This window comes from Euprymna scolopes, chromosome 31 (genome assembly GCF_053919585.1).
Source record: "Euprymna scolopes isolate OS-2025 chromosome 31, ASM5391958v1, whole genome shotgun sequence".
In the NCBI taxonomy this organism is placed as follows: domain Eukaryota; kingdom Metazoa; phylum Mollusca; class Cephalopoda; order Sepiida; family Sepiolidae; genus Euprymna; species Euprymna scolopes.
Genome location: NC_136512.1, coordinates 72,081,619 through 72,102,311, shown reverse-complemented (window position 1 = coordinate 72,102,311; position 20,693 = coordinate 72,081,619). Strand labels below are relative to the sequence as shown.

At 34.4% G+C, this 20,693-nt stretch overlaps 1 protein-coding gene across 6 annotated transcripts in view; it reads left to right on the top strand.

Annotated features, from left to right (window-relative positions):
• LOC145255813 (SPARC-related modular calcium-binding protein 1-like) overlaps positions 1 to 20,693 on the top strand; it is a 369,590-nt gene that overhangs the window by 159,941 nt on the left and 188,956 nt on the right. For all 6 annotated transcript variants that reach the window (XM_080114516.1, XM_080114514.1, XM_080114515.1 and 3 more), the window contains exon 3: positions 1,362 to 1,412. In XM_080114516.1, coding sequence (XP_079970642.1) covers positions 1,362 to 1,412 — 51 coding nt within the window. The remainder of the gene's footprint in view (positions 1 to 1,361; positions 1,413 to 20,693) is intronic.

The following is a 20,693-nucleotide window of genomic DNA, read 5'->3' as shown; positions in this document are numbered from 1 at the left end:
ATTTTTAATTACCAGTGAAGCAAAAATCGATCGATCGTTCTCCACAAGTATTTTTTTATGTTTAACAAAATATCTGCACATTTAGCATGTGTGTTTTTACGGTAATCGGAGAAAAATCCAACTATATAGTTAAATATTTTAAGATTTATAAAGATTTAGAATCCCTAACTGTATCGGAATCGAAAATTTAGTACGGGATCGGTAATTTTATTAGAATCGGGAAAAATATTGTAATCGTTCCATAACTGATATATATATATATATATATATATATATATATATATATATATATATATATATATATGTATATATATATGTATATATATATGTATATATATATATGTATATATATATATATGTATATATATATATATATATATATATATATATATATATATAGAGAGAGAGAGAGAGAGAGAGAGAGAGAGAGAGACTTTTTTTAATTATTTACACGAAAAATTGGAAGTCGGAGTGTGTCAAATCTAGCGAAGTAAATATAGAGTCCCGTTCAAAATTCCGTCCAAATTCCCGAGTCCGACAAAAACATTCTTGAATTAGACAAGAGACACTTGAAGAACGTCGGAGGTTTCATCGACCAAAACCTTGTGAAAATGGCACTCAAAATTAGAACAATAAGCTGAAGAATCTTTAAAAATACGTAAACATTTCTAGAATATAAACCTTGCAATGCGTTTCGACCAAAATTGTAATAAGGATACTAGACATAAGGTTTAGTTTTTTCTATCTTGTTTTTGATCTTAGTAAAAAACACAAACATGATGTAAAACTGTCCTGTAAGAAGTAATTCGTAGTTCGCTTGGTGCATTGTTTATCGTACAAAAGGTGTGTTTGAAGGCTTGTCAATGCAGGAATTATTCAGTCATTGTAAAAAGATTAATAAATAGATAAATATAATTAAATAGTTTAAATAGATATTGATTTATTTTACTTGACTGTAGATGGTAAATTCCTTAAATATTTTCGGGTGTAATATCAATTTTCAAGAGGGAGAAAATATATCCCCACTCTTTATGCTGCTTTGTAGAAACGACAGCATAAAAAGTGGACATATATTATCTACCTCTTGAAAATGAATGTTGAATCCGAAAATATTTTAGGAAGTTACCATCTACAGTCAAGTAAAATTAATGAATAATTATTTAAACTATTGAATTATATTCATTTATCTATCTATTTCCAACGACTTAATAATTCCTGCATTGACAAGCCTTCAAGCACACCTTCTGTCCTGTTCTTTGTTTAGTTTTACCCCTCCGGCGACAAGTATTATTCCTGTTTCATTATATAATTTGCATATATATTCCACCGTTTATTTATTTATTTATTTTTGGTTTTTGCAGATATAAGAGAACAATTTCAAGATCGCCCTGCGCAATCGTTGCCTGTTTTAAGTGAGTTCCATTTTGTTTATTCCCGTATTTTTATTTTTCATTTCTGTTTATTTTATTATCAAATACAATTCTCGCTTCGTTTCATATTACATTCAAAATAAAAACGATACTGACAATATATTTTTCATTCAATTTTAGATCGACAAATTCCAAAGGATCGAATTAAAAAAGAAGTAATAATGCTGTAAGCAATAATAATCAATATGTTGGCATCATTAATAAGAATGATGATATATATTTCCTTAGAAATTTGATCGAATGGAATTTAAAATCAAACCTTCGATGAGAAGTGAACTAGAAAAGATTTCAAACCTAATTGATTACTAGATTGAAAGATACACTGAACCAGTATTGAAATCGATCAATTAAACTTATAAAGCTTCATAAAAAGGTATGCAAGCGATTAATAACTCTTAAAATTTTCCTAAATACATAGTGTAAACGATTAGTACAGTTTATTAGGTTTTTAAGCTTATAAAGTACTAGCATAATAGTATATACGGCATAATCACATTGACACACCGAAGTCAAGCAACGTTGAGCCGTCAGTACGAAATGGGTGATCATTTGGGACTTGCAGGTGCTGTATGCGTTCTCCGCTTATCTCGGCATTGTTTCCAGTCGTCTTAGACTTTTCCTTGCCACTGGACTCAAACAGTGCCGATTCAAAAGATGTGTGGTTGACGAGTGCGCAACCCTTGCCTCACAATTACACGCACAGCTGCCCCTGCAGGGGTATTCTTTGTCTTTCGAGACTTAACGGGGGCATCGAAATACTTAGCAGGGAGACCTGACATTGCCCAAGATTGGATGACTATCGACAAATGTTCCACACTTGCTATATTTTTATTGTCATTTTGTTGTTTACATTGCACTGTAGAGAACCTACTTCTCATTATATAAAATGATTTTTTATATATAATTGCTTGAATTAATGTTTAAAACGCAAAAGTTAAGTGTAACTGCTCAATTGTGCTCCAAACGTTTCGAACGCGCCCCTGTCTCATCAAAGAAATTACAACTGATTTTATACGCTGGATCCTTCTGCTTGTGGAGTGATAAAATTTCTCAAATGCATTTATGGTGTAAAACTGTGTAAAGGGTAAACTTTGGTCGAAACCGAGCTGTTCCTTCTTTAATTGGATGTTTTGATTATCAATTATCAATACTAATCAGAGGCATTCCGATACAAACCCTACCTAATAACACTATTAGGCACATGAAGTACATTTGTGTAATTTTTTTTCTAATAGCTCAGTCGTTTCGGAGTATATAGGGAACTAATTCACACATACACACGCACAGACAAAATGCATTTTATATATAAGTAGATATAATGCCACTTTTTATGGAATTTTTGTATTTATCCAGAATATTACCCAATTTGCAGAATCTTTGTGTCGTCATCTTCCGGTATGTAAATAGCCGGAAAGAACCGATGCAGAGACTGCACAATGACAAATTGAAAACGTGGCGTTATATTGAAACAGAACCAAAAAAAAAATGAATTTTTTTTACATAGGTATAAAATAGTTTATGTAAATTAAATTAGATGAAAAACCTCTTTTTCAAAAAAAGTCTAATAAAAAGTTTTTTTTGTTTGTTTTTGCAAAAAAAAATGTTCTAAATGAATAATCCGTGCTCATTTAGAATTACACTTATTTAAAATTAAAATAAAGCACAGAACAATCTTTATGATGCAAGTAATCGTCACAGAACGAAGATGTCATGTTCCAAAAATCACGTGAGTTGATCAATTAGTGTTTGTTTTTTTATTAAGAAAATAAAAATTTACGATTTTTCCGATCTTAATACTAAACTGTATTAACTATAATGATGATTTTGGTAGTTTGAATTGAGTTGTCGCCCTCTTATTTATTGCATCATGGCCGATGTAGACATTCCATAGAATAAGGAAATAATCATTTGTATGGTATATTCTATGATTTTGAACAATAATTTTGTGAATACTTCTCAGGGTGGAGTACTCCTGCCAAATCTGGGCAGGAGCTGCTAAAAACAGCCTATCCTGCCTTGATAGAGTACAAAGTGGGGGATGCCATGTTATCTTCCCTGAAATTTCTCTCCAACAGAAGAGACGTTGCGAGCCTGTCTTTGTTTTATTATTTCCATGGCAAGTTCTCGTCTGAGCTCCAATCTCTGGTCCCCCCCTCGCCAATCTTTCACAATAAACACCCGTTTAGCTGAAACCACTGTCAAAAATTTTCCTCACTCTTTATCTGTGCCAAAATCAAAACGTAGATTCCATGACCAAAGCTTCTTTCTGAGAAGTGCACGCCTGTAGAACTCTCTTCCGTTTGCCTGTTTCCCACCTGACTGCAACCTGGATGTCTTCAAGTTCAACATAAACAAATTCCTGATGAACCGCCCCCTTAAGTAAGACACTTTATCAAATCTCCGGTACTAACGATTACTACGATACTACCTCATTGATTACTGTGCGCGCAATGACCCTTATCCCCGAGTGGCTTCCGGGCCTTGATAAGTGGTGACAACCTTGTAAAAAAAAAGCGAATGTTAATTTGCGTAGTATAACTCCTCACATATTTATTATAATAAAGTTGTATTCCTGTCCGTTGGTTTGTTAACAAATTAATTACTATACAAAAAAAAAAACGTACATTGTTTCACAAATTAATTTTCATACTGAAAACGAATATTTACACACTTTTATTTTATCATTATATATATATATATAACGATAAAATAAAAGTGTGTAAATATTCGTTTTCAGTATGAAAATTAATTTGTTAAACAATGTACGTTTTTTTTTGTATAGTAATTAATTTATTGTTATATTTGTTATATATATATATATATATATATATATATATATATATATATATATATATATATAACAAATAAACAAAATATATTATCAGAATGGGATAATAACTTTGACCATAAGAATATCTCCTATAATAATAATATAAGCAGGATTAAAAATAATAAAATATAGCCAATAAATATTAATAACAAAAAAATTATCCCCAGTTACCTACAGATTTAACTAGTCACATCTTACTGCGGTTCTAACCTCTATATGCGGTCCTGGTCTCTTTTGCCATCTTGAATACACTCTTGTTTTCTTTTTGAAAAGGAGAGGTACTTTCTCTCGAAATTAATCAAAGTTCCATGCCAAGAACGGCCTTTATATACACCGGACATACCAATAACTTGATTGCAAATTATTATGTAATAAGAGGAGGAATGATAAATGAATAAATAATTATACATTTCTCTACTCGAACTGTCTATTTGTTTATTTGGTATTCCTTTCTTTCCTCTTGTGGCTCCGGTCCTTTCCGCATTGCTCTCGGCTTTTAAACCCCATCCACATTTTTAAAAAAGAAAAACAAAAGGAATACAGGCATGATTGCATAAATCAGAAAAAAATAGAAATGTTCTCGCAATTGTGTTTTGTGATATTTACGCCATCTTTGATTTTCAAAGGCCACTCGAGGATAAGAATTAATGAGTTTATCATAGTCATTGGTAAAATAGCGTAGTAATCGTTAGTAGTGGAAATATAGTATAATTGGACTAAGGCGACAATATTGTAGTCAGGTGGAAAGCAGACCGGCGAAATAGAATTCTACAGGCGGGCAGTTCTAGGAAAGAAGATCTGTTCATTGAACCCCCGTTTAGGTTTAGGCACCGATATAGAGGGAAGACAATGTTTGATAATAGTTTGGATTAGAGGAGTGTTTTTTTATGAAAGATTGGCAAGGAGGGGGGCATAGACTGGAGCTCAGTCGAACATTGCCATGAAAATAATGATAGAGCAAAGACAAGTTTGCAAGGTCTCTTCTGTGGGAAAGTGGTTTCAGGGAAGAGAAAATGCATCACCTACTAGATTACGAAGTCGGTTTTAACTTTGTCAATGCAGCATAGGATGCTTCAAGCAGCTCCTATCCAAATGTAGCAACAGTACTCTATCCTAGGACGTATTTTGGTCTTATACAGGTAGAGGATTGCATCGACAGTGGATAGCTACTGCAGCGGTCGAATGATCCGACCATTTTTGCAGCGTCCTTGGCAACGGACTTGATGTACTCCATTTCAGGATCCTGTTTATACCCGCCTAATCGGTATTAATAGAAATTAATTCGCTTACTTCGAATAAGTTTGATTATAAAAAGACCAAATGAATAAACAAATCAACACTTTTAAGCGTCTTACGTAAGTTTCGTAGTGTTTTGTATATCAACAGAGGCTAAAATGATAAGACTTTTATAGGGCCAAATCTAGCGAGAGTTATTTCATTGCAAGTCTTGGGCGGGCAGAGTGTGAACACATAAAATTTGTGTAAAAGAAAAAATGAAAGAAGAAAAAAAAAAGACCAATACACAAAGGATAGAAAGAAATGGGGTGGACTAGTAAGGCTTAGAGGGAAACTACATCGAGGGATGAATCAGGCATATTGGAAGAGGAGAAAAGAAAAACGTAAATAGTATCCATCCTGTAATAATTAAAATGTACACTAAAAATAAAGATTAAGTAGATGAGCTACGAAACGTCCGAAAGGTTCTTGCGGATAACCTTTGACTTTTTATCTATAATATAAATCTCACTTGTCTATTTTAATGTATGTATGCATGCATGTATGTATGTGTGTATATTTGTGTGTGTATATGTGTATTGGGGTAGAGAGGGCTCCCGTAGGCCGTGGTGACGGCAACCTTTCTAGGAGAAGCAAATCTCTGATTTAAAAAAAACATAAAGCGGAAGACCAGTACCCGCATTAAGCTGGTCTGCAGTTTAATTTGTTGCTGGCTATCTTGCTCTTGCTTGTTGCTGGATCTCACCATTTTGAACAGAGAGAGAAACTTAGCTGTCGTACAAAGCTAAGACTCTGTAACATCATATTTGTATACATACTCACTTGGACATTTGGGCTCATGGATTTTAAATGTCTGAGGGAGTGGCACTCGTCTGAGAAGACGTTGCAATCATCATGTATGTATGTATGTATGTTGTGGCAGGTCATGTCATATGCTACTGGTACCATGTAACCCAGTACTACCTGCCTCATGGTCGGGTCACCGGCGACTAAACTGGTTCCCCCACCAGACTTGTTTGGTGAGGAGGGCGGCTAGTCTCCCTGGAGGATTAAAAACAAGACCTTCCAAAGGGCGAATGAACTCTTTTTTCTGAGTCAACGGCCAACTAGCACCGTGTATATTTGTGTGTGTGTGTGTGTGTATGTGTGTGTGTATGTGTATTGGGGTAGAGAGGGCTCCCGTAAGCCGTGGTGAAGGCAACCTTTCTAGGAGAAGCAAATCTCTGATTTAAAAAAACCATAAAGCGGGAGACCAGTACCCGCATTAAGCTGGTCTGCAGTTTAATTTGTTGCTGGCTATCTTGCTCTTGTTTGTTGCTGGATCTCAACATTTTGAACCGAGAGAGAGACTTAGCTGTCGTACAAAGCTAAGACTCTGTAACATCATCTTTGTATAGATACTCCCTCAGGCATTTGGGATCATGGATTTTAAATGTCTGAGGGAGTGGCACTCGTCTGACAAGACGTTGCAATCATGATGTATGTTGATATGTTTGCCTAAAACTATCGACACAGGCGACGGATTGTCACGTGATCGGTATCGTTTTGAATCGTCGGACGACAAATATCGAAAAATTGGCTACAAACATTAATTCCTTCACCCTCAACTGGGCACTTTTCCATAAGAAGGGGTCGCTTTTTTCGCCGATATTTTCGAAAATCATACCCTATTTCTGATTGCCTAGACTTAATTTAAACATTCATCACTTCCGGTTTGTCTATAGGCGCAACAGTAAAGATGTCACTTTTTTTTTCTTCACGTTATTTTCCTCCTTCGCAGTACTGGTTCTAGTCTGCCTGCATAAAACCAATTTGTTTTGTTTTGTTTTGTTCAACACTCACCTCCAAACATCCGGGCAACGCCGGGCATCCACACTAGTAACTAATAAAATATGCTTCAATTCGGTCCTTGGTATTATTTCATGTGGTTTCTTTGAGGGACACGGAAATGTCGCTTTAGTTTTGTTTTAATATGCTTAATTATTATGCTTAAATAGTGGGTTGTGTGTTTATCGAATGATGTCCACGTTTCTCGAATCAACTAAACACTAGATCAATATGCCCTATCGAATTAAGCACTTTATTGATCTTTACTGTTATTTTAGTGACAAGAAATATTATATATATATATATATATATATATATATATATATATATATATATAATTTCCATCTTTTCGTAAGGATGTCTTGCCTGTCTCGCAGTCAAGCAATATTGTTTATAAATTTCAATGTCGGTATGGTGCCGTCTATATAGGCAAGACGTCCCAACAGCTTCAGGTTAGAATCGCCCAGCATGTGCCTCGTTTCATCCGGGATCATCAGCCTATTTCCAGGAGTTCCCAATTAGTAGAGTCGGCTATTGGACAACACTTAGTAGATGAAAAGGACTGTGGTTCTACATTTTTTCCGGATAGCTTTTCAATTTTGCACAGAGGACGCACTAAGTTCCACCTGTCTGTCCTTAAGGCGCTTGCCATCAGTTTTAGCGCCCCTACTTTGTGTAAGCAGAGAAACCTTCGGTTACAGTTGGAACTATTTGGCGGGACACATTTCATCGGAGGGTTTTTTTTTCATTTCTATCCGTTTTCTCTCATAATTACAACAATTCTACAAAAAAAACAAACTTTTCTGCTTCTTCTTTCAGACGTATATCCTTGAAAAGTCTGTCTGACGAAAAGCGCCCCAGGTTTTATTACATTTCGTGATTCTTTTGGATCGACCTATTTATTTCATAACATCCAAATATTATTCACTTTTTTCTTAGGTTTTATTACATTTCGTGATTTTATTTATTTTTTTATCAACTTATTTTATAACATCCGATTATGGTTTACTTCTTTCTCATCATTTGAAAATTTTGCTATTTTCCTATACATATATATATATATATATATATATATATATATATATATATAGTTTTTGAAGTTTTTAACCTTTAAAACTATACAAAAAAATATTTTTTATCATTCGTTAGAAAACCATCTAGTCAGTAAGTCATTTAATCACCTGCAATCACTGCATCAACTCGCTCTCGACTTTACTATAATACCAATAATTTATTTTTCAAGGGATCATCAGTTGTTTACCATGAAACACTGTATAGAATAAATGACAAATATTTATATTCCAAAATACATGATGTTGACAATTTTTATATTGTATACCTTTACATCAATTGATCCTTACAGTTCTTGACAGTGTCTGTTTCGTAGCGCAAAACCAATCACTTAATAATTATATCAATTAGTGAATGTATTATTTTTCAAAAGTTGAAAAAAAATAATGAAAGCTCTAATAAAACTAATAATAGATTTTTAATTTTTTAATAAAATAAAAAAATTGAAAACTGAAAAATATTTATAGAAAAATATTGAAAAACAAATATTTTTAAAAATAATGAAAAAAATGAACCACATCACGCACATATTTGTATGTCGCATAGCATGCTTTCAGATACAGGAGGAAATACGGTGGGTGGGTGTGGGGGAACGACCCTGATCGCATAGGGTAGAATTAGCTGCAAAGTTTTGCCTGATGCTGACGAGATTACCTCAGATCCGTTTTTTTACATAGGCATCACCACATCAAGGCCAAGATGCCACTCGAGGATAAGGGTTAAAGAGTGTACAGTAGACATTGGATAATATAGTAATCGTTAGTAATCGAAATTCGGTAAATTTGTTAACAAGTGGGACGGCTCATCAAGAACTTGTTTACGTTAGACTTGAAGACAACTATATTGTAGTCAGCTGGAAAGCAGGAAAACAGAAGACAATTCCACAGGCGTGCAGTTCTAAGAAAGAAGCTTTGTTCATGGAATCTACGTTTAGGTTTAGGCACAGATAACGAGTGGGGTGAGTTATTGATAGTGTTTTCGGCTAGACGGGTGTTTCTTGTGAAAGTTTGGCGAGGGGGGACCATAGACTGAATCTCAATCGAACACTTTCCATAAAAATAACGATAAAGCAGAGAAAAACTCGCAACATCTCTTCTGTGAGATAGAGGTTACAGGGAAGAGAAAAGGATATCTCCTACGAGACTAGGAAGTCTATTTTGAATTCTATTAAGGCAGGACAAGTCCTTTCTAGCAGCTCCTGCCCAGATTTGGCAACAGTATTACATCCTTGGACGTACCTGGCTCTTATATAGATAGGGAATCATCAGCAGTGAGATATCTACTAGATCGATAGAAGGATTCCACCATTTTTCCAACGGCCTTGGCAACAGATTTGATGTACCTGTTTCATTTAAGATCAAGAGTAAAGGTCAAGCCCAGAAGCTTGTCAAAACTTGAGGCCTCCTGAAGACGAGAGCCATTCATTTCAACTGATGCCAGATGTGGATCAGAACGTTGATGATGTGAAGAGAGAAGCTTGGTTTTAGATGCACTAAAAGTAACCAGCCACTCCTTTCCCCATTGTACCACGTGCTCAAGATCAGAGGAGAGAGAATCGGAGAGAACTTGGTCGTTTACTGTCTTAGATGTGCTACCATAAATGGTAGTGTCATCAGCATAAATGTCTAAAAATGATGTAAGGATGTGATTTGGAAGATCATTAATGTAGATCAGGAAAAGAGTTGGGCGCAGCATGGACCCCTGATAATACTGTGAGCTTCTGATTTTTTGCCTATCAACTACTACTCTTTATGAACCTATCAGAGAGAAATGATTTAATAATTGAGAAGACATTTTCAGCTATACTATAGCTAGAAATCTTGTGATGTAAACCTTTATGCCATACCCTATCAAAGGCCTTAGATATGTCAATAGCAATTGTCCTAGAAAGATTGCCTCCGTCGAGAGATTCGCTAATCCTATGATATATAACTGTAAGCACATCTGCTGATGGTGTTTCGAATTGAGCACACGCTTCTGCTAAGGATTCTGTTTGCTATATGCCAAAAGTGGTGAAAACCAAGCCGCTGCTCAGCTATTTCGGAATTAACGGACTGAACATACAACTCTCTCGCGTTCTTTATTACTTTTTTACAGTGGTTGCTGGCAATCCTGAAAGCGGCTTTAGTCTCAGTACATCTATTATGGCGAGAGCAATGGAAAAGTTGATTTCTGTGCGGCAGTAAATTCTGGAGAGGACCGTGGCTGGCTGTTAGGTTTTAGCTGAAATTTTTTGGGAGGGTATGAAGCGGTCTATACCTACAATTAACCCAAATGAATACCTTACACAGCCTACATCTAAAGTGCATTTAAGAAGTTTTATTACTAGACTAGCCGATGACAGGGGCGCGTTTGAAATAAATGTTTCTGTTTTAAGCGCAATTGATTGCACCATGATTTTGACTTTTTCATTTTAAATTTAAATTCAAGCTATTATCACCGCACAAGTGAAAAGGCTAGGCCTATAAAACCAACAGTAAGTTTTTAGATATGAAAGGATGCGTTCGAAATGAATGTTTCTGTTTAGAGAACAATTGAAGCATTTTAAACTTTAATTCAAGCCATCTTTATATATATATATATATATATATATATATATATATATATATATATATATATATATATAAGCGATAATGTGTTTTTCTATGTATGTATGTATGTGTGTTTGTCTGTCTCGCAAAAACTTTCGACAGGGGTCACGGATTTTCGCCAGATCGGTATCATTTTAAACTTCCAACCTTCGCCCGACAAATATGGAAAAATTGGCCAAAAACGTTAATTCCGTCACCCTGACATCAGCGCTTTTCTACAGGGGCGGTCCTCTCATGACGAGTTCGCTTCTACGCATGCGTCATACGACGTCGTAACCTGATTTCCTTTAAATATTTGAAAAAGCTCAGTTGCTTAGAGCGCGGCCTCATTATCTAAACGTTTTGGGTTCGAATCGTGGTGTGAGATGTCTTTTTTTATTTTTTTTTAATTTTAATATTGAAGCAGGCTTATTTAAGCCATTTTTCACGTGGTTTTCAGATTTTTTAACATTCGTTTTTCTGTTTTTTTTTGTTTTTGTTTTTTACCTCGCTTATTCTTAGGTTTTCATTAACACCCCCATCCCCGACCGACCACACACACCCAAAAACACCCGGGCAACGCCGGGTACCCCCCGGTGTTATTTAAGCCATTTTTCACGTTTTTTTTGTTCTTTTTTTTTCAGATTTTTTAAAGCAGTTTTAACGTTCGTTTTTCTGTTTTCTTTTTCGCGTTTTCTCTTTTTGTTTTCCCGATTTTTACATTTAACATCGTTCGTTTGCCTTACGTTAGTTTTTTTTGTGTTTTTTTTTTCGATTTTTTTTAAGTTTTAAAATATTTACTTCGCTTATTCTTACGTTTTGATTAACACCGCGCCCGAGTACACACACCTCTAAACACCCGGGCAACGCCGCGTACCCCCCACTAGTCACATATAAAAAAGAATTATAAAATAAACAGTAGTTTCCTATAGTGCAATGTAGACTACAATGCATTATGGACTAAGTCACTGCGGGGAGTCATGTGAATCTTCCTCCTGATGCACAAAGATGTGTCCCTAATTAGAGCAGGTAATCGGTTTGAATGAAAAATGTTTGATTTTACTGATTTCGATTACAATAAAAAATATGGGAGTGTGAAATATTCTTTAATCATCATTCAATCCCGAGCAACGTCGGGTCTCTCTGCTAGTATACTGTATAAACCTTCAATTAAAAAAAAAAGTAAAAAGTCTGAAGAAGGATCTGAAAAAGCTTAAACGGATATATAAATAAAAATAAAAAGGTTATGTAAATGTTTTTAAAAAGACACGTAATCCTGTGAGCAGGAATTTTTCCTTCTTTTCACACGATAACAAGTAACGTTCTTATTTTTTATTATTTATCTATTTATCTATTTTCAAAAGAATGTCAGGTGCAAGTGGAGAAGGAAAAAAAAACAGAGTTATAAAAACTTTGTGTCGAGCATTGTCTAAAGTTCCGATTTTTTTTTTTTTTTTTTTTTGGCTTTCACTTTAATAAGAACATGCATTTATGAGGTAAATTTATTCGACACAATATGATTCAACTCAAAAACATAAATAAAAGCTAACGTGAATTAAGATTAAAGTTAAGATGTTATTGTGGACCCTCACCCCTTTTAAAAAACCTTGTTAAACTTTGTGACATATTTACATTCTATGGAAGTCAGGCGCGAACGAACACCCAATAATTTTATTATACCATATTTCTTTAAACTGAAATATAATTATCAAAGTATACTTAAGCAAATAGATATGAAAAGTCTTTGTTAAAGTTTGTGCCATATTTCCATGGAGTACAGGCGCGAACGCAGACCCCACTATTTTATTATACCATCCCTATTTAAGTTGAAACATACTTATCAAAGTATTCTTATGTACATCTATATCAAAAACCCTTGTAAAAGTTTTTTTTTTTCATTTTTTATTTCCATACTTTGGGGGTCAGGCGCGAACGCAGACCCCACAATTTTAATGAACCACCGTTCTGCAGATCAAACATACCAATTCCTGATCCTCGATACATCTTCTATCATTATATGTAATCAGTTTTTTAAAATAGTCAACTATATAGGAGCCTATTCGTGACCAGACACACACACACACACACACACACACACACACACACACACACACACACACACACGCACACGCACACCCACACAGACGTGGGGCTTTATATTATAAAATATATATAGAGAGAGAGAGAGATAGAGAGAGTGAGAGAGAGAGAAGGAGAGGGAGAGATAGATAGAGAGAGAGATATTTACTTTAAATTAAACGTAAATTCGTGTGAGTCAACTATGAATCGACTACGGCTTGTCTTGGCGGCTTAATTGTACTGTTGGCAATGGCTTCTCTATGCTTTCTACTTCTAGGGACCACGTATAGATCGCCAATATCTATAATTGAATTTGATCCTTTGAGACTTCGGAATTCGAACACTAAGTCCGCGTGCTTATTCATATAACCATCGCATACCTCCTTTTTAAGATAAGACAGAGACTCTCTACTTTTCTAGAAATAACTTAATGAGAGCAACACACAAAATAGAGAGCGGTGCTAGCAACGTGTTTGTTTCATAAGATTATACAATGTACGACACTAAAAATGCAGAAAATCTGTTCCTGTTTTATATACACAATGGCATTAAAACTCCCTTTCTGGCGTTCTGTCGCATTAGGTTTTTCTTTTTGTTTTATTTTGCTTTTAATTGTTACTTTTGAGAATTTTACGGAGAATCATAATGATGGGGCTGATGAATACCCCTTGAAATACCACACCGCACAACACTAAAAATAAGTACAGAAAATCTATGTCCATCTTTATTGTATTTATTTGCTTCCCCACCAAAGCAAATTAGGCACAAGGCCGTTTTTAATGTGGGGTAAAAACCAGCTCCCCTAAAAGTAGGCAAAAAGGGGGCACTCTAGTTACCAAAAATAATAATTGTCCCAGGATAGAGGGTTTCCCCTCCATTGACTGGTACAAATCATCTTAAGGGCAGTATCTGCAGAACAGATACTACACTGTGATCCTGGCCCATCTTTATATGCACAATGTCGATTTATATACAGTTTGTTTTTGTTTTCAAAATTGTCACCTTGAAGAATTCTGCGGAGAATCTTAGGGATGTGAGTGATGAAAATGGCGAAAGATTCAATCAGGATATTTCAGTAATGGAGAAATCTTTTAAAGGAAAATGCAACCCTGGCATGTTGGCAGACTATTGAGGGAACATAAAAAAGAAGGATGACATTTAACATAAGAAGTTTAAGACGACAAATGTTGTTTAAATTGACAATTCTATGTTTTTGATTCGTAACCAATAATAATATGATTTATAGTAAACTAGCCTGGGTGCCTGGTGTTACTCGGCTGTTTGGAGGTGTGTATTGAGCAAACAAAAATAAATAAATAAAATAGAAGTAGTAAGCAGGCTCGAACCCGTAACGCGCCAGAGGAAAAACAGGTAAAAAAAAACGATCTTACCAATTTGCCTACCGCCGTTGTGACGTCACGAGCGGTCGAAATAACCCTTTTATGCAATGTCGTGGATGCAAGGGCTGAATGATTTGCAAAAACTGTCGGCGAAAATACTGACCCTCTCTGTAGAAAACTGCTAAGTTGAGGGTGAAAGAATTAATGTTTTGAGCCAATCTTTCGATATTTGTCGTCCGAAGGATGGAGCTTCAAAATAAAACCTATCTCGTGAAAACTCGTTGCGTCTGTCAAAAGTTTTAGTCAGACATACAAACATACATTTAAACAAACAGTAGAGATTTATATTATAGACTAGCGTGGGTGCCCGGCATTGCTCGGGTGATTTTAGGTGTGGTGAGGGGAAAAAGTGCTAATAGGCAGGAAGGCTCGAACCCGTAACTTTGAGGCGAAGGTAAAATAGAAAGTGAAAAAAAAAATCCGGAGATGTTACCGCTGCGCCAAGTTGAAATTAAACGATTAAAAAGTTAAATGAATGAGTTCACACAGGTTAGTAAATTTAACGAGGTCAAACATCACGCTATAAGGGAAGGAAATCACACACTTAACTTTGGCTGCAAACCAGTTTAAGCTTTACGCTCCACAAGATGTTGGGGAAAACCACCTCCCGATAAATTCGTCAAAATAAATGTAGACGCGACCTCCGTTCGCAAATCGTAGATATTATAATCTAAGGAGTATATTAAAAGTTCTACGAAGCGGTACCCCTACCCGAGCGCCCGAAAAAAGCCTTTGCCGGACATACAAAAAAATTGCACACACACACATACACACACTCACACATTCACACAAACACACACATTTTCGCTTTTATATAATAGATGAAAACGGTTCCTAATTTCGAAAAATAAAGATCAGATTTAGTATCACGATACTTTTCTTTAATAGAAACAAGTCTTATGTGAGATGTGCTTTTTAAATCTGAAATTTGTTGCACACTGTTATTGATATTTGACCTTTACTCCTGATCTGAAATGGAACACGTACATCAAGTCTGTTGCCAAGGTCGCTGGAAAAATGGTAGGATCCTTCTACCGCCCCAGAAGATATCTCACTACTGATGCAATTCTCTATCTATATAAAAGGCAAATACGTCCAAGGATGGAGTACTGCTGCCACATCTGGACAGAAGCTGCTAAAAACAGCCTATCCTGTCTTGACAGAGTACAAAATAGGCTTCGTGGCTTCGTGGCTTCGTGGGATATGCCCTTTTCTCTTCCTTGCAACCCCTCTCCCACAGATGAGGCGTTGCGAGCCTGTCTTTGTTTTATCGTTATTTCCATAGCCAGTGCTAATCTGAGCTCCAATCTCTGGTCCCGCTCGACAATTTTTCACGAAAAACACCCGTCTAGCTGAAATCATTGTCAATAATTTTCCCCACTCTTTATCTGTGCCTAAATCAAAACGTAGATTCCATGAGCAGAGCTTCTTTCGTAAAAGTACACAACTGTGGAACTCTCTTCCGTTTGACTGTTTCCCACCTGACTACAACTTGGATATCTCCAAGTCCAACATAAACAAATTCTTGATAAACCGCCTCCTTAAGTAAGACACTTTATCAGATCTCCATTGTTAACGATTAGTACGATATTATCTCATTGATTACTGTACACACAATAACCCTTATCCCCGAGCGGCTTCCGGGCCTTGATAAGTGGTGACTACCATGTCAAAAAATATAGAAAGAATAGTACAGACGCCGTGCGGAACACCGGTATTGATATGAAAAGAGAGTAAAGAGATTCCATTCAATGGTAATCGCGATCTTCGATGACAAAGATATGGTCTAGTAATGAAAAAAAAAGGCCATGGCTCTTAACATACACACGCGTTTTTATCTTGTAAACGTGGTAATGTGATAGACATCTCCAAAGTATCAGTGCGTTCGTCCTTTCATCCTAAGGAGCTTTTTTTGTTAGTCTGTTTGCTTTTAACGATAAGTAAAGACTTATCAAAACCCAGTGGCCATTCGGAGACAAAGGTCAACTATATCGTCAGAGTATTGACACTAAAGCGACCAATGGACAGAAACACTTAACCGCCATTAAGTTTAAAAGATTTACATTAGGTTTGAAGACGACCATGATGCAGTCGGCTGGAAAAAGGTGCAAAGAAAGAAAAGCTCGTGCATGTTAATATCTATATATCTAAAAGAGTAAATATGGACACGTTTCGCTTTTTTTGTGTGCTTATTCGAATTCGGTGCTACCGCGACAACACCAAATGACCCTGCTGGGTGTAGATAAGACAGCTTCAGTACATGCTAATTAAAACCTACATACGACTTGTAATGCGCACAAATAAAAGAGAATATCAAACTTCGTATGTGTTTTTCTTTCACTCTGTATTCACACCTGGGAAATTAATTGGTCGACATGAACGCACCTGCATGAAATTAAAAGTGCATATATATATATATATATATATATATATATATATATATATATATGTGTGTGTGTGTGTGTGTGTGTGTGTGTGTGTGTGTGTGTGTGTGGGTGTGTGTGTGAGAGAGAGGGGGTAGCATGTATCAGAGGTTAGTAGAAAAAAACTTAAAATGTTAGATTGTAGGTTTTACAAGTCTTAATCATTATCTTATTTTAATACTATGCATTACTGTATTCGCTGTGAATAGCCGTTTTTCATTTTTCATTCATCTTTGATTTAGGATTTGTTTACCTTCCCTTCTTGCACTATTCGATTCTGTGTTTGCTAGCAAGTGTTCAAACAAAGTTTATATATATATATATATATATATATATATATATATATATATAGTAGAAATGGTAATCAATAAAAACTGAAGAAAGTGCTCAATACTGTTGTAGAGCAAATATGCGTTTTATTTTTTTATTACCGTATCTTTCTGTTAAGTTACATTATTGTTTCAGCTACCCGGACGTTATTTTTGTATATATATGTGTGCATGTGTGTGTATAAAAGTCTAAAGAAGCTACAGACGGCCAAAAAAAACGGCTGGGTAGCTGAAACAACAATGTAACCTAACAGAAAGATACGGTAATAAAAAATAAAACGCACACACATATATATATATATATATATATATATATATATATATATATATAGAGAGAGAGAGAGAGAGAGAGTAAGTTATCAAAATATATATGGCAATTAAGCTTTATTGCCGTATATATTTTTATAACTTACTACCTAGCTCTACCTATGTATTGAGCACTTTGAAGTAAATACTTAAAATTTACGCATGCAATAATACTTTTGTATATTAATTTATGTGATTAAATGAAGTGAAGTAGTATATATATATATATATATATATATATATATATATATATATATATATCTGTAGAATTATATTTTCTTATGAGATATATCAATCCTTATTTAAAAAGCTCAATGTAATTACAGAACAATATAGAATTAATAAATTTACTAATTATTAAATAGAACATTTTGGTGGAATATTCATAAATTAATAGAGAATGTTAGTACGAATCGTTGGGTTAGGTGACGGATTGATTGTTGCTATTTCTTCTGATGCACGGATTGATATAATATTTAAGTGATTAATTTTGCGCTTCGAAACAGATAATGTCAAGAATTGTAAATGTCAACTGAATTTAAGGAATAAATTATTAGATGGTCAACATCATGAATTTTGGAATATAGTTTTTTGTATTTTATTCACTATATATATATATATATATATATATATATATATATATATATATATATATATATATTGATAAAGTCGTGTTTCTGTCTGTTTGTTCACAACTTTATTAATATGTACAAAGAATGCTTTGTGTCACAAATTGAATGTCGTACTCAAAACAGACCTTTACACACTTTCATTCCGGAATGATTTCTATAAATACTATGTATTTAAAACAAGGTCTGCATTCAAGAAGTCACTTCATTTGCATATTACATTAAAGAAAATTTATTTTTAATAATTATCTCCATGTTATTAATTGTTTGTTCTGAAGACTTGTTCTATTAATAAATATTATTTAAAGTTGATTTTATTTATTTACTTTATTGATATTTGATTTAATTGCAATAATTATAACCTGACACAGATTGTCTTTTAAAACTAAAGTAAATTATTTTATTTAAGCTGTGAGATGTTTTTCCTCTTTAAACTGTGAGAGTTATTTCCTCTTTTATATGTGAGAGTTATTCCCCTTTAAGATACGAAAGTTATTTCCTCTTTAAGATGTAAGAGTTATTTCCTATAAGATGTGAGAGTTATTTCTTCTTTAAGGTGTGATAGTTATTTCCTCTTTAAAATGTAAGAGTTATTTTCTCTTTCAAGTGTAAGAGTTATTTCCTCTTTAAGCTGTAAGAGTTATTTCCTCTTTAAGATATGAAAATTATTTCCTCTTTAAGGTATGATAGTTATTTCCTCTTTAAAATGTGAGAGTTATTTTCTCTTTAAGATATGAGAGTTATTTCCTCTTTAAAATATTAGACTTTTTCCCATTTAATTTTCATAGACTAAAATATTGAATAGAATACATTTTAGTTTTCCATTTTTATTTTTACAAAATGTTTACTATATAATGAGCGAGTAAATAGATAAAAATAGTTAAATATTATAAAATAAAATACGCATCAAGTGCGCTTAAAAGCCAAATCACAACGTAATATTAGGAAAATAAAAAAATATTTTACTTGTTTGAAATTTATAACACAAATATATTTCGAAGCCTAACTCCATCCTCAGTATGTTGTTGTCTTTCTTTTTTCTCTTCGTCTTTTTTGTCATATTGTAAAGTTGGAGAAAGAAAATTCTGTTTGTTTATTTATTTACTAATATAACGCTGTGATTTGGCTTTCAAATTGATGCGTATTTTATTCTATTCAAATTAAATCAACGCTTCTATAACGGAACTCACACCCTTGACATTAATCTCACGTTGCCAACGCAAAGATCCAACATTTTCAAAATACAACTGCTGAGATACAACGCGCGGCTCTTTACAAACAGACTTTTCTTTCTCCACTTTTACAACGTGGCAAAAAAGAGGAAGAGACAAAAAAAAGAACACAGGATACTGAGGATGGAGTTTGGCTTCAAATATATTTATATGAAAAAATTTAAAACAAGTAAAATATTTGTTTATTTTCCTAATATTACCTTGTGATTTGGCTTTCAAGCGCACTTGATGCGTATTTTATTTTATTCAAATTAAATCAACCTTTCTATAATGGAACTCGCACACTTGAAGTAAAATATAAATTTCACGAATGTAATAATAAATATAATTATTTAAGTAAGAGATCGATGGGAAGGTCAGGGCGGGTAAAAACTAGCAATAAATGTTTTTAAATACCCCTTAGAAGCGGACTATGGACCCCTTCCCACTTTTCCCCCTTTTCCCCCTTTTCTCCTTCCTTCCTACGTAATCTCCCCCCTCTTTCTTTCCTCATCCTTCTTCTCTTTTCTTCTCCTTTTCTCTGCTCTTCTCCCTTACGTCTCTTCCTTTTTTGCCCGCTCCCTTGACCAATCTAAATTAATACAACAAGGGTATAGCGAGAACGGATAGTGAGGACAGGTGAGGAGCACACTCTCCGACCACAGCAGAACTCGAGTCATATTACCAGCACCTGATAACCAAAAGATCCGTCTTTAAACCTAAAACTAATTTCGCATAAATATTCTGAAATGATAATAAAATTCACGACCAACCCTAAACTAAACCTGATATACACAAGTATACTTAAGGCCTTAGACGAGTTAGCACGCACACATGCAGATAACATATCTTTCTTCTGTCTTTTAATGTCCTCACCTTAAGTTCTTAAACCACCACCCTGCCTATGTTACTCCCACACCCCCTTCTAGTATTGTTTTACGCACGCATTAATTCAACCTTGTTTCTATTTATAAATGCTTTTTCCGGAAGTTAACCCGAGATCTTCATTTAAAAGTTTGTTTTCATATAAGATAGACCGCCTGATGAAGTCCCTGGTTACTAAAAACTAGCTGACTTAAACATGCTCATGACTGTGTAGCAATGCATTACTGCTGATGTAAAAACAAATTATATATACATATATATATATATATATATATATATATATATATATATATATATATTGCTACAGGTCTTCTGCCTAATTAATTATCTTGACTTTGACTTTCCATTTCTCACTGACTTTAGCAAATAGGGTACATACCTTTATAAATATTTGCTAATATTTTCTCTCCTCTGAGGGCTTCATTAGCAAGGACCTAATCCATTCGGTTACCATTAACCGCGAGAAA